Raw genomic sequence first — 12558 nt, 5'->3', positions numbered from 1 at the left:
TCAGTGCCTCTTTGAAGTCAGCATGTAAGAACACAGTGCAAAATCAGAATAATTATGATGTTGTACGTGCACACACACACACACAAAATCATGTCGGAAGGCCTACCAATTTCCCCATCACAGGGGACTACTGAAGACTCACAGACAGTCATGCTGCTCAGTCAGTCCGTAACAGCAAATGAGAACCACACGTCAGAGAGCATATGATGCAGATTGAGGAAACAAAATAAAAAAAACTAACCCTAGCTTACAGTCAGAAAGAAAATGTCTCATATCCTGACAAAGAGATGGATAGCTACATATGGCCTGCCACAGGGGATGACCCGAGAGGAACGTTTGGGAACAAAACTCTATAAATCGGCCGATTCAACACAGGCTTCTGCCACCCCCACCATCCTCTACACACACACACACACACACACACACACACGTTATAAACAGTGTAGAGAGAATAAATCCACACACACAGGCAGGGGACCGCCGTCTTCCGGAAAAAAAAAATCATGGCTGTATCCTGATTATCCGCCTGCTGCAGCGATGGCCTTGGAAACCGGTTCAAAAGATGTCTTTATTGCCACGGTTCGAGGGCCAGCAACAGGCCTCTGAAAGAATTTGCCCCCCTTACCCGTCCTCAACCACCCCTCCCCATTGCAGAGGGTGATCTCGGGGCAGGATGACATGCATTCTTCAGGGGGGTGAACCCAGCTCCCCCGTCGGCCTGACTGTTCCAGCCATCTCATTACTTTCCATTTAAAGCCCTCCCCTGCGCTTTTTCTCCTCCTCCTCCACTAGTGCCTCAAAGCTAGCAGAACTACCCACAAGACACATTTGGGAGAACACAACCTCCTATTTCATACGCCCAACAAAACCAAGTACAAGGACCAAAAACAAAAAGGGGTATACAAGGGTATTTTCTTTTTCCCCCATTTCTGCCTAAAACGCAATCTTACAGCAAAACATTAGCTTGGTTCTTAGAAAAGGAAGTCAACAGACATAATCACAAGATGGACCAGTCCCTAAAAAACAGAGAAGCCTCTGGATTTGCATGGCTGAGATAACGTTTACTTTGCCTTCAAAAAGAAGATGAGCTATTTCACTGGCCTCCCAGCGTAACCACCCAGCACATTAATAGAGCTACTTCCCTCAAGCGCTCCCCCACTGCTCCAGGGAGGCAGCATAGGCAGGGAGATGGGAAACGCTGGAGGTAAAAACACCTGTTGCAAATCCTTCAAAACCATGTGTAGTGCAAAACACCAAGCATTACAATGCAATCTACTGGGATATGCTGACTTGACATTCTTGATAACATACACTACTGAGCCTGGGCCATTTATTTCATAACAAGTCCACAAAGAAAGTTTCATCTGACAAAAAAACAACAACAACAACAACTACTACTGACAACTGTATAATGCGCTGGCCACTATCTTTTTATCCCCAAATCATAGAAGTGCATTTACAACATAATTAAATAATAAACTGATCAATACTTGATATACAGATCACCACTTGTCATTCAATATAGAAAAGTAGGTCAACAACAGTGGGTCCCATTGATTTTGCCACACAGACCCCGATGGTCACACTTGACCACTGCTGAGCTTTAGACGCCTGCCTTTTCTCCAGCGCGTCTGCCGATGACAGTGTAGCGGACTGTGACTATGAAGCTATGCAGATCACAGCCATATCTCCCTTTTGATGTGCAAACCACACATCTGGCTGCACAGCATGCCCCCACATCAGGGAGAGAGTGGGGGGAGAAAAATGCTTTTTTTTTTTTAACCTCCACTCTCCAACCCAACACTGGCATTCTATAAACAAGCTGGAAAGATAATGTGTTTTTAACTGCTCGGGTATGGGATGGATAGACAAGCTGTGAGCAGTAAGAGAGATAATTGAGTCAATGCAACAAGGGAAGCTTCATTAAAAAGTCTGATTAAGGGATTTTCTCTTTAGGGATTTTCTCTTTAGAAGAAAGCTAAAACATGTTGACACAAGTTGATTACAAAGTACTCAAAGCAAAAGACATGTGAGCCAAAAAAGCACCGTTAAAACTGACAGCAGGACTATTAGATGCAAAATACTCAAGAACACTAAGGCCCTTGGGGAGGTTTGTACTGCAAACATCTCTCATCCAAATTCAAATGAAACAAAACCACTCCCTGGCTGTGCATACGCCGCAGTGTGAGAACGTGAACACACCCCAGCGAGAGACAAACGCAGCACCATGAATCAGCTTCAGCAGGGCCCTGGTAGAATTTCAGACCGAGTGTGTGTGTGTGTGTGTGTGTGTGTGGGAGAGCAGGAGGAAAACACTGGAGTATAGGGAGATGTCAAACATGCAAGCTATGCGGCTGGGCAGCGCCAGCTTCATCCACCCCCACTGCCCACTGCCCCCCCCCCCCTCCCAGCGTCTGCAACACGGACTCTGACCGCACCACACCCCCACCGGCCCCTGGTGCCTAGACGGAGGAAATGCTCGCAAACCCAAACCACTCATTACTCCAAACCAGAGAAGCCCCGGCCATTTTTTTTCTTTCTTTTTGAACCATCAGCACCCAGGCCTGGGTGAGCTAGGAGAGTTCCGTCATGTGAGCTCTTGGTCCCAGTGGCGGAGGGCAAGGCGGACGGGTCGGCAGGGTGGTTTGCTGACAGGCAAATCTGAACTGAAGGGCAGTGACCAAGACAGTCAGACAGATTTGACAGCTCAACAGCAGCAGACCTCTCTCGAGTGCAACACGCCCTGAATGACTCAGGCTTCAGCGAGTCTCGCTGGTCACTACTCCACCACTCTTTCCCCCCCTCTCTCCATTCAATCCTTACAACATTTGTCTGTCTGTGTTTCTTTCCCTCTCTCTCTGTCTCTCTCCCCTCTATGTTCCTGAGCCTATTACTGCTTGCCCCCTCTCTCCCCTGCTTTCCACACCCCCTACCTCATACATTATCTCCCTCTCACTATCTGTCACTTTCCCTCGCTCTTCCATCCCACTCCCTCCCCTATCCTGCTTTCCATCCATCCATTCTTTCCCTCCCGCTCTCTCTCTCGGCAGGGCAGTGCCTGACAGTGCCAGTCACCCCAGAAGCCGTGCTGTCTGCAGCAGCTCAAAGCCCTGATTCTACTGTACGCTCGCTCGCCCCGTCGTCGCTGACAACAACGCCAGCCAGTGCTGCCGCCGCTGCAGAGAGAGAGAGAGAGAGAGGCCTGCACGACGTCACCGAGAGGAATGTGCAGTATTTAAAGCCTTATCGCAGCAATGGCTGCTAGCTTTTATCATGCTCAGAAGAACACTGCGTTAAAAAAGAAAACACACTCTGCATCACCAAAACCACTTCCCCCACTCATTACTCAAAAATTAGCAACACCGTGAAATCAATAGTTCATTTCGTGGTGACTCAGCGACTTGGGAAATTAAACCAAACAGTGAGAGAGAGGAGCAGAGAGAGAGAGAGAGAGAGAGAGAGAGAGAGAGAGAGAGAGAGAGAGAGAGAGAGAGAGAGGAGCAGAGAGAGAGAGAGAGAGAGAGAGAGAGAGAAAAATCAGAACTTCAGAGCTATGATAATCCACTGACAACCCACAATGATTTCTCGGTGGAGAAAAAAAAAAAACTATGCAGCAATCCAAAATGGGGTTCCATTAGGAGAAGCATACACACAATGGCACACTCAGCACCATCAAAACAACATAAACCTTCTTGCTTGACCGGGGATAAAGTTCAGAAATGGTGCTTTATAAATCTGTGCAGACCGTTCAGTCTCCGCACGCCCTCCCATTCAGAAATCCAGCCGACCGCGCAAGCCGCCGACCAACATGCACTTTGTTTTCCCCAATTTTAAAAAGGATACACTTTGATGGCTCCGGACTTGGTGCCAATGGCCATAAGCTGCAGCTTTGGATCGTAGGCCAAAGCGCTGGGTTGGTTAGGGAATCCATGTTCGACAGTCTGATGAGAGAGAGTGACAAAAAGAGAGAGATTAACTATTTTGATCATTTAATGTCACCTGCAACAGACAGACAAAATACAAACCGGTACAAACATACACATAATAGAAGTACTGGCCAGCTTTGACAATCAAAAAAGGGAACAATATCAGCTGTAAGTACTGAGTTCCACCATGACTCATAAAACAAAACATATTAGAACCTAAGGTTTATTACAACATCCAGACAGGAGAGGGATTTCCTTCATCACAGGGGAGGCCAGCAATACAAAAGGTGAGGGATGACCTCAATAAAATAGTGATATAACTCAGTTTTTTGTCCCCTCTAGACAGAACAGACCCAAGATAAACTCGTTCTTTTGCTCAAGCTGTAAAGTGGCCAAGGTGGGGGCAGCAGCTGTTCAGGCAGAGGTGCTAGTCTCTGACGCTGATGGGGATAGGACTGCCTTATGACATTTCACACTGTGTCAGGGCGCGCTCCCTGGCTGGCATTACCGTTGCCATCAACGCTCAGCACCACTGACAGTTCAACAGACAAAAAACCGATGGCAGAAAATAGACGCAGTGAACACACACACACGACTAAAATACGTGCACACAAATCCGGAGTGTCAACGTAACTCACAATAAGTCACCCCTGGGGCGTTTTTGACACTTTGCCATGAAGTTCATGGCTGCCTAATGTGTGCCAGTCCAACCCCACTGACCTCGCTGGCCGTGTGTGCGCGGTCCTGCGAACGGCCCTGATCATAAAGAACAAGCCCCTACCCCGAGCACCCCCCATTCTCTCTTCTTAACCAGGCCGGGCAAAGTTTTATCTGCCAATAACTAGTACTCGTGTACCGTGTTTTTGTGGGGGACCACTTCGACACTTAACCTGGTTGTTATTCCACATCTTCAAAACAAGCAAACTTAAAGCACCTCAAGCTATTATAACTAGTCTAGTGGACTCGCCCGATGACTGTATAGGGCTATTACATCCTTCCAATATCAGTTAAAAACTGCTAATGTTTTCAGTCACCCCAGAAAAGAATTCTGCACTAGCAGAAAACTCTGTTTCTTTCTAAAGTGGCAGTAAATTAATCCCTCCAAAAGCTTAGTCCCTTATCATGCATAATAGCCTAATGATATTTAAGTGGGTTAGGCCTAGGCTACTTCTATTCTTGTGCATAGCTAAAGGTTTTAACAATTACGATTGCCCAGAAAAGACAAAAGCTTAAGGAAGACGAATGACAAGCATCTGAATTTGCATCTGAATAGTCCGCTTATTAAATTATTTCAGACAACAGAACCCAAGACTTTAAAGTACCAAACACAACGGTACTCTGGATAACAATAGTAACAGATGGACACAACTCGTTCTCGAGGATTTTGGTATTCGGTCTGCAAACTTTGCCGCAGTTACTGCTGTGGACCTGCGAATAATTAAATAATTATCATGTCTAGCGGTAGGACATGGTTGTATCACACCAATTCAGACAGGCTAAACCAAATACCCAAACTATTGAATAATTTTGTTAGGTTATTAGCGTCTATGTTGTTGTCTACGTGTGAATGTAGCCTATCAACCGGGCCCTTGTTTTTAAATGTTGCAAGGCGCGGTGATTGTAACAATTCACCCACGAATAATTTTCGCGGACATTGACATTGATTGTATTTCCTGCGTAACAAACATGCTGATTCTATGTTCGTAACGAAGGAGACCAAACCTCAAACCTCAAAAATATTTTGTCAAACAATTTTGTTGCAACTCGACACCGCATGCATGCTTTCAGGGAGGGGGGGGGGGGGGCGACAAACCCCCGAATATTTCACCCGTACCTTATTGAATGCAAAGAGGTCCTGTTTGATCTTCTCTCTCTGGGGATCGTTCCCCTGCCTCCTGAACCTAAACTTCATCATCCTGAAGCCGGCAGAAAAGAATTAAAACGGCCGAGTCCCAGATGATAGATTCCGTTACGTTTGAATCAAAGTACTCCCATGCAGCCTCCCGTTTCTATTGTATTCACTTCTACACCGCTGCAAGTACTGGGGCAGTGTTATGCAGTTTGACCATAGGCAAGTTCACAGGATCCACGTCGATGAGATCCAATCAGAGGAGAAGAAACTGTGACCAATCCACCAAAACACACCCATAGCTGTACGGAGAGCTGGAAAATCAGTTCTGGAGTAGGTTATTGGGGAATGGAATATTTTTTAACCGGCAAGGTGCCAGTTGAATTGATGAAAAGTTGGCAATCCCAAACCGAAACGATTGGCCCCAATGAGGTGTATTTCAATATAGCCGATTATTGCATTTTAACACAGTTTCGCTTGTAAAATATCAGGGTATCAATCCTTTTTTAAGAACACTGTTTTTGTGAATGAAAAGTGATTTATGCCACATGGCCAAAAGTTTCATAGGTTTACATTAATTGAGACTCTGACTGACAATATTCAAATCACAAATTAATTCAGACAATATAGCATTTTTGAATGCATTTATATTTGTTGATAAAGGTATCGATTCTCTTGATCACATAAAATGACAATAATATAATTTTGTACATAAACATCCAAACATAGTGCAAATACCTAAATCCTTGTGTAGGTATAGACTACTATGCACATTTACAATGAAAACACTAAAATATGGCATTCTGGTAGCCTACTGTTACAACATAGATTTTGTGGAGTAGTACAGTACATAGGAACATAGAAATCAGGTATTATGTATTTACACTTATCACAACGTATCCAATATATGTTTGATTGGAGGTAGACACAGTTGTTGTTCAACATTTATAAACATTTACAGTTTAAGGTGGGTTGAGAGTCAGACCAATGGGTTGGTTGATTGAGGCAAAAATGGGATTGTCCTGCTAAGTTCCTGGATTGACTTACAGTCAGCCACCCAGACCACAGCTGGCCCGATTCAGAACTAGATGAAATCTGGTTCTTTTTTTCATTTACTGGACACTTTTACCCAAATCAACTTGCATTATAGGGATTGGGATTGCTTTTTTTAACCTGTATAGCAAGTGTGTTACCAGTTAAATAAGCCTATGGTACAGTGATAGAGTGACTGTTTGGACCTTACTCCCTGTCTGGTTAGTTACACCTTGGGAGATCCCCTCGAATCTCACAGGTTTTCCTCGTCAGGTCGATGAGTCCCACAGTGTGTCGTGTCGTGGTGTGACACGGACGGGCGTAACGTGTGAGGGCTGCATCACAGGAGCGTGATCTCGCTTGGGGGAAGGGTCAGTCGCTTCTCCCGCACGGACAGCAGGTTCTCCATATGCATGGCGATGACTCGACACAGCTCCAGGCTCTGCAGGGGCCACAGGCATGACCGTGAGTCACACAGCACAGCACAGCACAGCACAGCACAGCACAGCGCATGAACACGGACATATACAGGTCATTTCAGGGAGGCAATCTATCATCTGTGAGCTCAGTAAGCTGACACAGTTTTAATATGTGTTCATGTGTGAGTTAGTGAATGAATGGGAGAGTGTGGGTGGGAGTGTGCATGTATATGGATATGTGAGTATGAATGAGTATGTGAATACACATCTGCCTGTGGAATGTGTGTGTGTGTGTGTGTGTGTGTGTGTGTGTGTGTGTGTGTGTGTGTATGTGTGTGTATGTGTGTGTCTCTCTCTCTCTCTCCCTCTCTCAGGTTGCCCTCACCTGGTCCAGCTGCAGTTGAGTGATCCTCTGAGACATCAGGTCCCCCAACTTAATCTCCACGTATGGGTAACTGGAGCCAGCTGTGGGCCTCTGTGTACGAGTGGACTGCACCTCCTTCAGCGAGAACTTCACCAGGATCTCCTGTGGGGAAGAGAGGCCCAGACATTCAGCCCGGCTCTGGGCTCTCAGGCTACTCTCGAGGTCCAATGGAGAAAACCACTCAACCTTGACCTGGCGTCGGATCTATTCTTGACGTGTGTTTATTCTATTTAATTTATTGTTTATCTTTCCAGGAAGGTCCCATTGATATATAATAACCCTTCTGCCAGTCCTGGTCAAGATGGGCCGCAAATGAGATAGAACAAAACCTTTCACACAAACATACAGAGACAGATAACACATAATAATAACATAAAATACAAACTAAAACACAAAAATGCCACATTGTGTATCATGGTCACGGGAAACTATTGAATACTGGGAATATTTGATCTTGTTGTGCAGTAATTCAGGGAACAGAGACATTGTTGTGGGTTTGTGTTTTTGGTTTACATTTGTAATTTATGACGGTGGGTTGTCTTTGGACAGATTACAATGTAATCATTGATATCCATGACATCCAGCAACACTGTGTGTCCAAGCACACACACACACACACACACACACACACACACAAAAGTACGTACACACGTACACACACACACACACACACACACACGCACGCACACACACACACACACACACACACACACACACACACACACACACACACACACACACACACACGCACACACATGCATATGCACACACACACACACACACACACACACACACACACACACACACACACTGAATATGAGTTTCTTTGACCCACGTGAGTGTCCTTGTTGACAAAGTTGAGGCCATTTTCATTGACCGCCAGGATGCAGGGAGTATCTATAGCGCTGTTGCTGCTGCTCTGGATGTAGAAGAACGAGGAGCCGAACATCGGGAATGCACTCACCAGACCTAAAGAGAGACAGACACACACACAGCCACACACACACACGCGCACGCAAGCACGCTCGCACACACAGTCACGCACACAGTCACGCACACACGCACACGCACACATGCACACACACACACACACACACACACACACACACACACACACACACACACACACACACACAATCACTGGGGAGCTTGGAGATGCTGATTGTGCAGTTATGTCATCTTAAAAAAATACACAAGATTCTTAAGTTAAGTTACATCATAATTTCCCTGATTAAACAATATAAAAATAATCATTTACAAAATGAAAACTAAGGCTCATGAAAACATTCCTGGACAATTTATAGCATTCCTGGCATGCCTCCCCAAACCGCTACAGTCTTAAACTGTTCTTTTGAAGCCGACCTCTGCATCCCATCTAGTTTAGCCGCCACTACGTCCTGTTTACAGAAAATCATATGACTCTCTCAGACATCAGTTTACTGACTCAAAACACAAGAGTTCCGATGCTGTACAATGTACCAAAGGTTGAGTAGGAATTACAAATGTTTAGTTTTTAAGCCCTAATTTACTGTAAATGGCAGGGCAAAGTGTCAGGTCTATCAACTAGTAGAAGTAATGTTCTTGTGCATGAACTATAGCTTTCGTGTGGCATAGAACACTGACTCATTAGTGTTTAAAAGTGCTTAAAAAGTCCTTCCTCATGGTGTTCAATTAGCAAACTGACTTAGCCCATCCTCACTCAGATTAGGGCCCCTTGTGTGTGTGTGTGTGTGTGTGTGTGTGTGTGTGTCTGTGTGTGTGTGTCTGTGTCTGTGTGTGTGTGTGTGAGTGTGTGTCTGTGTGTGTGTGTGTGTGTGTGTCTGTGTGTGTGTGTGTGTGTGTGTGTGTGTGTGTTTACCGAGGAACTGGGCCCGGGCCTGGTGCGGGCTCAGTGGCTGGACCTGCTGCATGTGCTGGGTGATGAGGTTGAGCCACTGCTGGGGCCGCTGCTCTGTGTACAGCTGCTGGGGGACGTAGTCCTGGACCTCATGGCTGACCGGGAGGGAAGGAACACATTATCACATACAGTATGACTCACACTGACTTAGTGACTGAGCTCTTACTGTTATTGTTGGTAAATATAGACTGGGGAACTGGTATGAACTTCATCACATTGCGCATGTCTATGTGCATGGAAAGGGGTGGGGGTGGAGATTTCCTGTTATCTATGGAAAGCTAAGGTCCTAAAGGCTAGAATTCTCTAAATTTTCTCCAAAATGGTTCCACCTTGAATGAGAGCTAAAATGCTTCCATCTTGATTATCCCTAGATCAAACCTGCTAAAAAGTTGAGAACCAAAAAATCTCAAAAAGATTCTTCTAAGACCCTATCCAACACAGTTTTGAAGAACATTTTGGGCTGGGTTCATGGATATGACATTTCTTGACTAAAACAAAAAAACCTCTACTGCAAAAGAGCTGTTATCTTAGGACTAGGCTTAATCCATGTCTGGGAAATTGGCCATTTTAGTTCTTCTGGATAAATGCCATGCTATAGGTGTTTTTTTCTCTCTAAATGTATGGTCCACACGTCATTTGCCAACATCATGGCGTACTATGTCCAGCAATCAGAGCTATGGCCATTTGCATTTTGAAAGTGTGTTGTTGACCTACACAGTGGGGAGGTAGGCCGACTCCTTGGCCCGATGCTGAAGGGCGGCCAGTTTAGCCACTTGCTGAAGCTGCTGGTCACTGAGTCTCCCTTGTGGCACAACGTTGAGCAGGCCTTTCAAGTAGTCCGGGTATATCTGCAGTGTTTGAAGCAGGCCATAGGATTAAGTCTATGCATGTACAGTAAGTCTGTGCACAGTCTCTAAAGCATTGCTTTCATGCATGTGTGGCCTTAATAAATGAGTCTGAAATAAGAATGTTCTCGAGATGGCTACCTGATTGTAATGCATGGAAACGCTAAGTTCGTTGTCAAACTTGAGTGGCTGGGTCCAGATCACCCTCCTGAACCAGAGGCTGTAGTTGCTGTCGATAGGCTCGGCTTCGGTGGTGATGTCCAGAATGTACTCGCGCTTGTTCAGAGGGCGAACATTCTGGCCTGCATGAAACATGTCAAAACTTAATCGTCTGTCTGAACGAAAGGGCTGTTTTTAAAGCCTTGAGATGTTTAAAGGAGATTTCTGGCTATTTTTCACATAGATCTGTTCTTCGAGGTCATTTTTTTTCCGTACCGACAGTACTTGGTGACCTCCAGGAACAGAGATGTATGTAAAAAATGGCTGGAATTCTCCTTTAAGCAGCCAGGCATCATACCTCTGTTGACCACCACGAATATGGCATATTCATCCATGGCCTCAAGCTTGTTCAGACCTATCTCATAGCATAGCTCTTCAATGGCATCCAAAGCAACCTGAGTGAGAGAGGATCATGGTAGTATTCAGACAAAGTCATTTCTCTTTTTCTCTCTCCCTCCTTTTCTCTCTTTCTGTCTCTCTCTGTCTCTCTTCACTGTATGAAGGATGCTTACTGAACAAGTCTTTATTTTCAGGTGTCGCTCGATTCCGCCAGGTAATAGAAACAGCTGCCTCTTAGAGCTCCTTCCAGCCTTTGAGAACAAAAGAAACATGAACACAACAGTTGGATTGGATGGACTATCTATATAGGCTCTCAAAGCAATGTGCTTGCAGGACAAAGGTATCATCCACTGACCAACATAGCCTTCAGTTCCATGCCATTTGGAGGCTCAATGCGTCCACCATACTGGAAAGTCTTCCTCAGATTCTGCTCACATGCATTAGCGATCCCTAGTTATTTTACAAAACAACCAGTTAAATCCCCACAAGGTAACGGCAACATAAACATGTTTAAAACAACAACAAAAACAAGTACACTGTGCACAAGTGCACAAGTGAAATATTCTAGTGCTAAGTTACGACTAGCTAAGACAGGTGTGCAGATACACAGCAAACAGCAGATGAACTCCGTCCTACCTTGGTAGTGTATGCCCTGATTAGCGTGCACGTCCATCAGGTACTTGAGCAGGCAGGGCTTGAGCACCTCGGAGCAGCGGTAGTAGGCCGTGAGGATGTACAGGAGCCTCCAGCCCCTCTGGCAGCTGTCCCTGCGCCGGCAGCCGGAAAGAAAAAGAGAAAAAAGGAAAACACCCAGATCAGCTAAATCACCATCGCAGCAGGGTTGCGGCAGCGAGGGTCAACCCTGCTCCCGGGTGAGCGCCCAGGCATTGAATTATTGATGACCCCCTCTCCCCCCCCCCCCCCCCCCCCACTTCCCCTGCGTCTGATTAGAGAAACATGCCAGATTTAAAGGCACAAAAAAATATTTGTTGTTGTTTGTTATCAGAAAACACAAATGCGTCTGTGTTTACAACACATGGTTTCATGTTGAAGTACAGAGCATTTCCCAATGCATTCTATGTATTCTATTCTATTCTAATGCATATTGTTTGACTTTTTATTTGAAGTCTTTCATATTCTGCCCTGGAAAATCTCCAGAAATGTATAAAAAACACCTGAAACAAAGACTGGCACGTAACATATGACTTAAGAATGTACAGGAACATTTGGGAACATTTTGTTCTTTCTGTTTTGGTATATAATTACAGCAGTGTTTGTTTTTCATTTTTTTGACAGAAAAAAACTATGCTTCATGTTTTATGTTTTGTGTTACAATTATCTGTTCATTACATTTATCCAAAGCAGCTTACAGCAGTAGAAAAACATATAAGATACAGTGTAGAGGAGACCTTAGCTGGGAATTACCATCTGTATCTGTCAATACCAGTACTAGAGAATAGGAAAGCCTACATTATAAGTACTAGTCACAAGTGTGGTAGGAGGAGAAAGTGATAGAAAGTGGTATCTGTTGTAACAGTCTAGAGCAGTGGTTTTAACTGATCTGGCTTTAGGACCCACAATTTCCCATGTTCATTAAGTCGTGAGTCG

At 45.1% G+C, this 12558-nt stretch overlaps 2 protein-coding genes across 6 annotated transcripts in view; both read right to left on the bottom strand.

Annotated features, from left to right (window-relative positions):
- Window positions 1–5991, bottom strand: part of llgl1 (LLGL scribble cell polarity complex component 1) — a 35744-nt gene extending 29753 nt beyond the window's left edge. The window contains exons 1-2 of the mRNA XM_042087786.1: window positions 5761–5991; window positions 3844–3941 (exon numbers count right to left, since the gene is read on the bottom strand). Of these exons, the coding sequence (XP_041943720.1) occupies window positions 3844–3941; window positions 5761–5841 (179 nt within the window). The 5' untranslated portion in view covers window positions 5842–5991. The remainder of the gene's footprint in view (window positions 1–3843; window positions 3942–5760) is intronic.
- A 411-nt stretch (window positions 5992–6402) lies between these two features.
- myo15aa (myosin XVAa) overlaps window positions 6403–12558 on the bottom strand; it is a 73504-nt gene continuing 67348 nt past the window's right edge. For all 5 annotated transcript variants that reach the window (XM_042087779.1, XM_042087781.1, XM_042087780.1 and 2 more), the window contains 10 exons: window positions 11587–11717; window positions 11306–11400; window positions 11124–11201; window positions 10910–11006; window positions 10534–10694; window positions 10262–10395; window positions 9509–9642; window positions 8486–8619; window positions 7612–7752; window positions 6403–7249 (listed from right to left, as the gene is read on the bottom strand). In XM_042087779.1, the coding sequence (XP_041943713.1) occupies window positions 7148–7249; window positions 7612–7752; window positions 8486–8619; window positions 9509–9642; window positions 10262–10395; window positions 10534–10694; window positions 10910–11006; window positions 11124–11201; window positions 11306–11400; window positions 11587–11717 (1207 nt within the window). In that variant the 3' untranslated portion in view covers window positions 6403–7147. The remainder of the gene's footprint in view (window positions 7250–7611; window positions 7753–8485; window positions 8620–9508; window positions 9643–10261; window positions 10396–10533; window positions 10695–10909; window positions 11007–11123; window positions 11202–11305; window positions 11401–11586; window positions 11718–12558) is intronic.

Source organism: Alosa sapidissima, chromosome 3, assembly GCF_018492685.1.
Source record: "Alosa sapidissima isolate fAloSap1 chromosome 3, fAloSap1.pri, whole genome shotgun sequence".
NCBI lineage: Eukaryota > Metazoa > Chordata > Actinopteri > Clupeiformes > Clupeidae > Alosa > Alosa sapidissima.
The sequence above is the reverse complement of the archived record's forward strand: the minus strand, read 5'-3'. Positions and strand labels throughout refer to the sequence as shown.